Source organism: Bos javanicus, chromosome 28 (genome assembly GCF_032452875.1).
Source record: "Bos javanicus breed banteng chromosome 28, ARS-OSU_banteng_1.0, whole genome shotgun sequence".
Lineage (NCBI taxonomy): Eukaryota > Metazoa > Chordata > Mammalia > Artiodactyla > Bovidae > Bos > Bos javanicus.
Window position 1 is genome coordinate 44863992 of NC_083895.1, and position 10781 is coordinate 44874772.

General features: G+C 53.0%; 1 protein-coding gene across 3 annotated transcripts in view; it reads right to left on the minus strand.

Moving 5' to 3' along the window:
* VSTM4 (V-set and transmembrane domain containing 4) overlaps window positions 1-10380 on the minus strand; it is an 87398-nt gene extending 77018 nt beyond the window's left edge. For 2 of the 3 annotated variants that reach the window (XM_061405656.1, XM_061405654.1), the window contains exons 1-2: window positions 10273-10376; window positions 1473-1871 (exon numbers count right to left, since the gene is read on the minus strand). In XM_061405656.1, coding sequence (XP_061261640.1) covers window positions 1473-1871; window positions 10273-10327 — 454 coding nt within the window. In that variant the 5' untranslated portion in view covers window positions 10328-10376. Of the gene's footprint in view, window positions 1-1472; window positions 1872-10272 lie in introns of all 3 variants that reach the window. The other variant, XM_061405655.1, reaches the window with a different exon arrangement.
* Window positions 10381-10781: the final 401 nt, after the last annotated feature.

The window sequence follows — 10781 nt, forward strand, 5'->3', positions numbered from 1 at the left end:
GTTTCAGAGCCAAGTGATATCCAGAGTGGATTCTCTCCTCAGCCTGTGGTCATCTGATTTTTCTATTTTCTGTGCCAAAATACATATTTATATTAATAGTCATTTGTTGTCTTGAATTAATTTGCTTAAAGAGAAAAAGTGCACAACATTTCAGATAATAATCATTCCGTGCTTAAGAACATGAAGACAAGCAAACTCCAAAGACAGATGAAGTTGGACTATCCGTGTGAATTATTTACTTTGACATATGCGTGCTCAGTCGCTCAGTGTGTTCTGACTCTTGTGACCCATGGACTGTAGGCCACCAGGCTCCTCTCTCCGTGGGATTTCTCAGGCAAGAATACTGGAGTGGGTTGCCATTTCCTCCTTCAGGGAATCTTCCCAACCCAGGGATCGAACCTGCATCTCCTGTGTCTCCTGCTTGGCAGGCAGATTCTTCACCACTGAGTCACCAGGGAAGCCACTGGATGACAAACAGGATGTTAAAAATGCCTGTTCACAGCTGAGTTCTGTCCCTTTAACGGCATCACTATTGCCTTTAATTTAAATGACACGTATAAAATAAAATTAGATTTATCGTCAGGTTTATTTTGTGGTTCTCTTGATTTTTCTACCAGGCCAAATTCATGAGCAAAGCAATCAAAGATGTAATTTTAGCACACAATAACAAGTCTTATTAAAACTGCGATAGGTGGCTTCTTGAATGGAACATCAGTGGTAAAAAATGATAACCACTGGGAAACTCCCTGGTGATCCAGTGGTAAGGACTCGATGCTTTCACTGCCTGGGTCCAGGTTCAATCCTTGGTCAGGGAACTCGGATCCTATAAGCCACACATGGGAACTCCACCAAAAAAAAAAAAAGGATAACCCTTAAATACAGCATTTGGTAGCTAAGATGTTCCAGAACACGGCCCATGCCTCTTATCTGTTTCCAGAAAGGGAGGGCCACCTCTGGTCCCTTACCCACTTTTGGATGAATTTCTGAGTGAGCTGCTCCCTGAGGCTTGGATCAGTTCCTCTGGGCGATGGATCAGAGCCACCAGGCTGCCCTGCTCTGAGGCCTGGCAATTCACAGCAAGGCACTCCCAATGTGTGCCTCCTCTCAAAGGCATCCGGCACTCCCATCCCCAGGCAAAGCAGTCAAGGCAGTGCAGACCTGAGCTAGAGGCAAATGAAGCACGCAGCCAGTCCCATCTTTCAGGTACAAAACAAGTCTGCCCAGGGCAGGTTGGCTGGCATGGGGCCAGACACCTTCTGTCCTGACTTACGTCTATAGCACAAGTCAGTCCCAGCATCCACATAAAGACCTATCCTCATTCTCACGGCCTGGCTCTCACCATGGCCTTTAGAGTCCAGAAAGATGTATTCTAGCTCAGTAGGACTGTCCTGGAGGCCACTGTTTGGCCAGCTGGAGGGAGACCCTCTGACTTGGCCCCTTCCCCTCTGCCCAGAGAGAAGACGTATTCTTACCTCTCATTTCTGTCCCCGAGGAACCGTTGGACCAAGCTGTCCACTTATTCCTGTGCTTGCTGATTTCCTGGACTTTGCAGACATAATGCCCTTGATCTGCTGGCTGGAGGGTCAAGACAGAGAGCGTGTAGAGTGCCCCACGCCGCTCCTCAAGGAGGCGCAGCCTCTGCCGGTAGGCGCTGCGGCTGAAATTCCCGTAGTACTGCACTATCCGGAGCTTGGTCATCTTAACCATCAGGGCTTCCTGGGAGTCTGGTCGCGCGAAGAACCAGCGCACAGCCAGCAAGCTGTCCTTTCGCCTCTTCTGGGAGACGTGGCAGAGAAGAGTGGCATTTTCCCCCTCCAGGTAGTCAACCACGGGCCCCGGGGACACGGTGACGTTGAGGGCTCCACAGACCTCTGCAGCGAAAACAGGGAGGAAGAGAATGAGGAAGGCTACCGCCACTCCCCGGGTGCGCACACACAGCCTCTTCCCTCAAGGAGCCAGAGTGATGCGCAGGCCAGAGAGGCCGGCCACCTCCACCCCATCTATGCTCACGCTGCCTTCACAAAGGAGCCCTCCTTGGGGCATGCAGTGGGTCTCTGTGGCCCCCATGTCCTCAACCTGTGAGACGATCCCCTGCAAGTGGGATGTCACTCATCACCTGGCCTAGATGCTTTTCTCTGTTTTCAGTTAGTTGCTGATATCTAAAATTCAGGAGCTTTCACATAAAGATTTAAATTCGGGGAAGCTCTTAAAAATATCCAGCTTACATCAAATCCGCCTTTCCTACCTGCCTCCCCAAGGCCTGCTTCAATCCGTTTCATCACCTTCCTGAGGAGGCGGCCCTGTGGCCCCAGTCCCTGTCTCCGCTCTTTCAGCTACATCCAAGGCAGATTATCAGTACTGGTCAGGTGAGTGTTAAACCAGTACCAGGGAGCTGGAATGACAGAGGTGCCTTGGTTTCTCACTCCAAGCCTCTTAGGACCATGATCCACGGTCTAACAGCTGAAGTGCAGGAAAAAAGAGCCAATGAGCCCAGGAGCAGAGAGGGGTACCAGACTCGCCCAGCAACCGGAAATACGCTCCAGGAAACCAGGCCCAGGTTGAATTCTTGTCCTTTGGTCTCAGGGCTGACTCTCACCAGCCACGGTTCTGCTCCAAGCTGACATTCGAGGGTGCCACTCCCTGTCCACCCAGATCAGCCAGCCCAGTACCCTTGCCCAGGTCTTCTCCCAGTAGACACACTGCACGGCGTCTGCAGGATTACATATTGCAGCTGTGCAGCCCGGGAGCTCATGAGTGCAGCCTCCCCCTGGCAGGCAGAGTCCAGGAAGGACAAGATGCCCAGAGCCTGCTACTCTCCAAGCTGGGCTGTCTTCTCACCAGATCCCACATCATCATCCCTGCACTGCCCAGCAAGCAACTCCAGGAAGCATGATGCCCTACTGCAAGAGCAGGTGTCCCCGAGGTCATCCCAAACTACTAATAGCCCCCAAATACCCCCTCCTGGTCACATGAGGGGACTTGGGGGCCTGGATGGCAGAGTCGCCCAAGACTTTGAACCCTGGTCAGCACTATAGGTAAGCAAGGAGGAAGGATGAAAAAGAGAGTAAAGATCTGGTCCTTACACTGTGAAGAGGCTGTGAGTCAACAAGGTGAGGCCCTGTGTGTGCTGGGGTGACAGGGAGAGTTTAACACAAACAGTATCCTTCATTGTAAAAATTCAGGCAATAAGCTCCTCCTTACATATCGTTTTGACATAGTTTCCACTGTTCATTTAATAAACTGAACACCTCAAGAGATACAACTTGAGAGTCTATTTTTTTTTTGCTTCTCAGCTCTTAAAAGCCAGGCCACCAGGACACTCCAGGATATTTCAGGATCCTTAACTTAATCACATCCATAAAGTGCCTTTTAAACTGCATTCACAGTTCCAGGGATCAGGATACAGACATCTTTGGGGGTCATTATTCAGCTAACAGCACTGTGATAGTCTTTTGTTACCATTAAAAAAAATAGATGGAAGTGAATTCAGAAGGAAAAGATGGATGCTTGGCTGGACTCAGCTCATTGTGAACAAGAATGAGGTCTTGTATGTTTACAGTGACAAAGAAAAAGCCGCCCAGGGAGACACTCGGGACTGCAGATCAACAGGTACCCAAGGAAGGCACACGCCCCTAGTAACAATCTCTATCTACACAAGTCACTCACACAGGACAAAGGAGGGGCTGCCCTCACTGTTTCCCTGCAGCTCTCCCACCAGCCCACACACCACGGCATATTAGACCAAAAGCATTTCCCCAAAGTCCGCTCAGGCCCCATGGTGGGAGCCCCCTGAAGAGCACAGAAATGCCAGGCTGACCCCACTTTAACAGCTGCCCGAGAGTTTGGCAGGCGGAGTGCAGCCGAGATGGAGCAGCTGGCTTCCAGGACTGAAGTCCTGCTCGGCCCGCCCCCAGGGTCTCCCCACTGGAAGCAAGGAGAGCTGGGGAAGGCAGGAAATTGAAACAGCATGGATGGGATGAGCGCACAGCCGGGACCCCACACCCTCGTCTCCTCCTATTAACGCGGCAGGAAGGAGGGGTTATTTATAGTGGCTGAAACCAGGAGAACATGCCAAGTGCTCCGGTCCTCATGGGAGGCCAGATTCCATCCTGGAGGCAAACTAGTAACTCTTCCACTTCTGCAGCTCAGGCCGAGTTAGCAGCTCCCGGGAAATGGAGCAAAGTGCACCATCTTCCCCAGTTAAAGATGGAAACGCCTCTCTGCCTTCAGTTAGCCCCTCTCTTACAGATGGCCCAAACATGTCACTCCCACTGATGTGCCAAGACCCTTGCTATGGGCTGAACAGTGTCCCCCACAGATTCCTATCTGCTACATCGCTTCAGTCGTGTCCGACTCTGTGTGACCCCATAGACGGCAGCCCACCAGGCTCCCCGTCCCTGGAATTCTCCAGGCAAGAACACTGGAGTGGGTTGCCATTTCCTTCTCCAGTGCATGAAGGTGAAAAGTGAAAGTGAAGTCGCTCAGTCGTGTCCGACTCTCGCGACCCCATGGACTGCAGCCACCAGGCTCCTCCGTCCATGGGATTTTCCAAGCAAGAGTACTGGAGTGGGGTGCCATTACCTTCTCCGCAAATTCCTATACTGAAGCCCTAATCCCCAGGAACTCCGAATGGGACTGTATTGGAGAGAGACCCTTTAGTGAAATGACTAGGTTAAAAGGAAGCCCTTAGGGAGGACCCCGATCCAACATGCTGTCGTTGTTCAGTCACTCTTTGCGAGCCTATGGACTGTAACCCACCAGGTTCCTGTCCACGGGATTTCCCGGGCAAGAATACTAGAGTGGGTTGCCATTTCCTTTTCTAATCCAACATGACTGGTGTCTTATAAGAGGAGATTAAGAAGCAGACACGGACGGAGGAAAGATCATGTAAACATATAAGGAGAAGACGGCCGACTAGAGCCCAAGGAGAAAGGCTCAGAAGACAGCGACCCTGCAGACTTCTGGCCTTTGGGCTGGGAGAAACTAAACTCTGCTGCTGAAGCCCCCAGCCTGCGGCACTTTGCGACAGCGGCCCCAGTGAAGCAATTCAACCTTCCTCCCAGGAAGGCTCATTTCGGCCCTAGTCTTCCCACCAGCCCAGATATTTACACCTACTTTCCACACGAGAGTATGGGGGGGTGACTGAAACGGTACTGCCCACAGGTTCCTCGGGGCATTTAGCTTTGTTAAAAGACACAGGCTCTCAGATTGTATGGTTCCCCATGCAAACAGTGACCTTCTCAGAAAGCCACCGCCCCAGGCAATGCCCTCCCCTCTACACTGGAAATGACTACCTCAAGCCCAGGGAACACAACTCAGCCCAAAGGCAAACAGCTGTGAGAAGTGGCATTGCTCGAGGGAGGGAGAAAACGCAGGTAGAGAACCCAGTGCCTTGCAGACCTCTGTTGAGCTGGATGTTTAAATACTAGAGGAAAGCATCACACAGCTTCTGCCCATGGCAATTATCAGGCCCCATATGGCTCAACCGGCTTCCCTTTCACTTTTCACTTTCACGCATTGGAGAAGGAAATGGCAAGCCACTCCAGTATTCTTGCCTGGAGAATCCCAGGGACGGGGGAGCCTGGTGGGCTGCCGTCTATGGGGTCGCACAGAGTCGGACACGACTGAAGTGACTTAGCAGCAGCAGCATATGGCTCAACAGAGAAACTGCAGAGCGGCCAAGAGGCACGCAGTAGAGACAGGCTGACTAGAGTGTGGTGCTGGGGAGGGGCCCAAGCCTTTCCCCTCTGGGTCTCAATCTGAACAACAGGGCATCCACACCCTGCAGGCAAAGCAGGCAACAGGGACCAAGCCAGCTACCAGGCAGGACAGGCAGGTGTCACCAGACCCTCTGACACCACATAAGGTAAGGGAGCAGCCCCGGGCAGGGCAGAGTCTCCCCTCTCCAGCCGAGGAGGAAGCAGCACTGAAGTCACTCTGCTGGAGAACTGAATTTCTTGCTTTCTGGTCCTGCACTGCTGGGAAGTGAGGTGGGAGGTAGACCCCCAACCCCGTCCCCACCCCGCCACCTCCACATTCAGCACTCCGCTTGCTCCAGCTCACACCCTAGCTTAGGCTTTGTTCACTTAATCACTTGACAAATAGTTGCTGAGCACAGCCATGTGCCAAGCACTGCGAGAAGAGGCACCCTGACCTCAAGGAGCTGAGAGGCCAGTGGATGAGGCACTGGCCATCAGGAAAAAGACACACACACACAAAATATTTGTTTGTGCCGGGTCTTAGTTGCGGCATGTGAACTCTTAGTTGCAGCATGTGGGATCTGGTTCCCTGACCAGGGATTGAACCCAGGCCCCCTGGGACAATTGAACCAAGGCCCCCGGAGAACGCGACTACAAACAGTGTCAGGTACCACACAGAAGTGCTGCGGGGCTTACAAAACTGAGAGAGAGACTCTGATCTCCATGTGTCAGGGAGGAAAGAAACCCTGGGGAGGTGAGGGTGAGTGGAAGGCTGAGGTGGGGCTCATGACACAAATTCAGGGCAGCAGTGAGGCAGTCATCTTCGTGGGAGATGGTTCCACCTGTGCAAAGGGTCTGAGGCAGGAGGAACTAGTGCAGACTGGAAATGGGAAGATCAGTATCCTCCAGTGAAGCGCCCCGAACCATCGCCCAGGCAGCCACCCAGGTCTGCAGGCAGACCTCCAGGGGGCCACTGCACCCCAGTCAGGGCCCCCAGGACCAGTTATTAAAGGAGGAATATGACAACATGGGCAAGAAAGAGACTGACCCAAAACAGATGGTCAGGCTTCCTGTTGCAGAGAACCTTATTTCTTCAACAAGCACATGTGCCATGACCTGGTAGCCAGGTTTGCCCTCCGCTCATGGGCTGGGCGCCAGGATGCTCAAGACCCAGGGCCTTGCCAGTGGTGTGGCAGGACTGGGCAGAGAGTCAGGGGTTGGAATCCAACAAAGCCAGGCTGGAAACCTGGTTCTACTAGGAGTGAGGTCCTCAGGGCCTCAGTTCCCTCATCTCAAAACCAGGAAGATGATGCCTTGCGTGGGGAGTGTAAGGCTCCAGCAAGAAAGCACCTTTAGGGACATCCCTGGTGGCCCAGTGGCTAAGACTCTATGCTCCCAAGGCAGGGGCCTGGGTTCAATCCCTGGTCAGGGAACCAGATCCCACACGCAGCAACTAAGAATTCACATGCTGCAATTAAGACCCGGCACAACACATATATTTTTTAAAATAAATTTAAAAAGCTACTTTAAAAAAGCACCTTTGAAATACTGATAATCTTTGCATGCTCTGAGAACAGGGCAGGTGGAAATAACAGAAAGCGACACACTCGGTGATCTATAGGAAGAAGGCTGGGCTTCTCGGGGCATGGGCAGCAGTCATGCAGGGCCTTAAGCTTGGAGGCGCTCCATTCGATTTAATCTCTGCTGTTGCTCTTTTAAAAGCCTAAAAAGTTTAAAATGAAGGACCCTGCATTTCCATTTTGCACTGAATCCCACAAATTACATAGCTGGTTCCCCCTGTAAATAAATGTTAAGTTCCTGTGGATAAGATCGATGGGGTATAATCCTCTTGTTCCCATTTGGATAATGTTATGAAAAGAACTGAAGCTCAGAAAACAGCCTAAAAGGACTTCAGTATAGCCAAACAGTACACAACCTATTCATCTAGTACTCAACCATCTTCTCTCCCTTGCCCCACTTACCCGCTCCCCACAGGTATGAAGTGAGAAATAGCAGCTTCCAGGGACAGGGGAATATAGAACTTCTAACAGAAGCAGAGTGCCTGCCTCGTCTGGGACACAAAGGTGGCAAGGTTAGGGTCCCTCTGCTCCAGCTTGGCGAGCTAAGTGCTAATGGCTCTGTGCCCCACGCTTCTCTGTCTAGAAGAAACTTCCTCTCTCCTCTCAGGAGGCCAGGAGCCTCTGCATTGATAAGGGATGCACTCTGCGTGTACCGGTTGGCAGTAATCTCAATCTCACTGAAAGGATAGTCTGAATTTGTGACAAATAAATCTCTGAAAGAAATATAACTGAATTCCTTTAAAGCCCACAACACTCGAAGCCAGTGTTTACCGAGTACCAAGCGGAGATCCAGCCTACAGGGTAATGCCTTCATATTAAGGTGGTCACCTTAAAATAGCTCTCATCCGGGATGAGCACAAGGCCCTGACCCATGATGAACACTAACATTTACTGGATGTGAACTCTAGAGCAAGTACTGTTCTAAGCACTTTAGTTGTGTTTTCTTAATTTATCCTCATAGTGTGTTTATCCCCATTTTACAGACAGGAAGGCTAAGGCCCAGAGAAGCTAAGCCACTTGTCCAAGCTCACACAGAACATGGCAGAGCAGGAATTAGCGACGAGGCCATCGGGCATCAGAGACGGTTCTCAACCACCAATCTGGACTACAGCGTGGCTTTGAGTAAATAGTCTGCCCCCTCAGCTTGCTGTAAAATGACAGGTGGGACCAGGTAACCCCTAAGGCCCCACTTTTCCCCAAAAGGGAGATGTAGAAAAGGGCAGCAGTTAAGAGCCCAGACTTAGGTATAAAGTGGATCTGCCAGGCCTTCTTTTGAGGTGCCGCAACCAGGGGCTGTGGATGAAAAGCTTAAAGAATGACTGGCATACTGAGTGGGCCCAAGCAGAAGCTGCCATCACCACACAGCCGTGAGCACAGCCAGGGTGGCTAAAGGCTCTCGAATTCCAGGCGACTCCCCTGGCAGTCCGCAGTTAAGACTCTGCACTTCCAGTGTAGAGGGTGTGGGTTTGATCCCTGGTCAGGGAACTAAAATCCCACATGTCACACAATGTGGCCAAATAAATAAAGGCTCCCTAATTCCAGTTCTCAAAGCTCCTGAGGTTTCCTGGGAAAAGCCCCTCTCTGGGGACACCACGGCTGACAGCACCTGAGATTAGGAAGTCTGTCGTGGAGCCCAGGGAACAAACACCCTTGCCCCGTTTCTTGCCTCTTGCTGGCTGCTGGCCACTAGAGCTGCCCTGGCCCAACTATCTCAGTCAAACCTCCAGTAACTGTGAGCCAAGACAGCAACAACTGTGAAGAACATTTCCCACAGGGCCGATTTCAAGTTCGCTGGAAACCCCACTGCACTGGTAGCCAGGGGACGAAGGGTAAATTTCTTCCTACTGGGAACCAAGTCCCATCCCCCATTAGACTCGATCTACGCTGGCTCAAATGCTGGGCCACCCACCCAAATGCTGGAAAATTACTTAACTCTGTTAATCAGCCCCCTTACTTAAAAAACACTGGCAACACAGCCTAGCCAGTAAAAGCGGTCTAGACCCAGGATTCTTGCGTTCAAATCCCAGCTAAACCAGGTATAAGCCTTGTGACTTAAAGCAAGTCAATTCATGGACCTGGCCTGTTTCCTCATCTATAAAATAAGGGATAATAATAATAGCATTTCCCTCAGAGACAAGTTTAACTGAATTAATGTTTGCAAAGCACTTGGATATATATATTTACTCTTGTCATTATTTCTTTGAAGTACTGTGTGATTAAAGGGGATAACTGTAACACCCAATGGGCACCCAGGAAATGTGAGTGCCATCAATATATTTATTATTACTATTATTCTAGCCAACACTGCCCTTTCAGCCTTGGGAAATAAAGAAAAGTCTTCAGCACCTTAGAAGTGGGAGCAGAAACCCCAAATGGAAGCCAGTAGTGCGGGTGGAGGCTGTCCCAAAAGTCGGGTGCTCAGGGAAAGGGGAAAGGGCCCGGCTTCATCCAGCCGAGGATCCCCAGGCCGGGTCATCGCAAAATGCCCGCGATCAAGTCCCCAAACCCCACGGCCGGCGGCAGATGCAGCCCCTTCGGACCGGTCCTCCAAAGAACTCTCCGAAGAGAATTAAAGGGGAGTTGCTGCCCACACTAACCTGCCAACAGCTGTTGGCTCTGACTGCTGGGAAGAAAACAGAAAACAAACCAACACCGGGGCTCGCAGAGTCCTGCTCGCGTCTTCCACTTGGAGGCCTGGCCCCTGGGAGAGAACTGGGCTGCGGAGGGTCCGGCGGAGCGCTGGGGTCCCAGCCAAGAGGGAAGCGAGGAAGGGACGCGGCATCCCGACCCTCCAGAGGCTCCGCTGAGCTCCGCCGCCTGGACCGACAGACCCTGGCTCGCGGGCGCCGACGGGGACCGGGAGGGGGCGGCCCGGAGGCGTCGGGGCCTCCCGGCCAGGCCCGAGTCCCAGGTCCCCAGCCCCGGCCTCCCCGGGCCCCGCCACCCGAGCCCCACCCCAGGGTCCCCGAGCCGCCCGGTCCCGCCGCGCTTACCCGGGGCTGGAGCCCGCGCCAGCAGCACGGCCACCGCCAGCGCCAGGAGCCGCATCTCCCCGCCGCGCCCGGCGCTGTGACGCGGGAGCAGCGCCACCGCCTGCCCGCCACCCGCCCCCCACTCCTCCCCCGACCCCGCCGCCGCGCAGCCCGCCCCGCGCCTGCCCCACGCCCGGCTCCGGCCCCCGCCCCTCCGGCCGCCTGCCCCCACGCCCGGCCAGGGCTTCTGGGCTGACGGCGAGGGCGAGGCCCCGCCGGCGATCCTCTACCAAAACCTGCAGGAGGCTCATTTCACCACTCCCATTTCGCAGATGTGAACACTGAGGTTCTGGGAGGCAATGGATCGGATACAGGGCATGTGTAGCTGCAATGATATTGGAGGTCAGTTTGCATCACAGGCCAGTTATTGCTACGGGGACGGTGTCTGGGAGCTTGGGTGAAAGATGGGGTGGGGAGCAACTACCAAATGCGGGGACTTCCTGGACCTAAGGCTAACCTGTTGCCCAGCG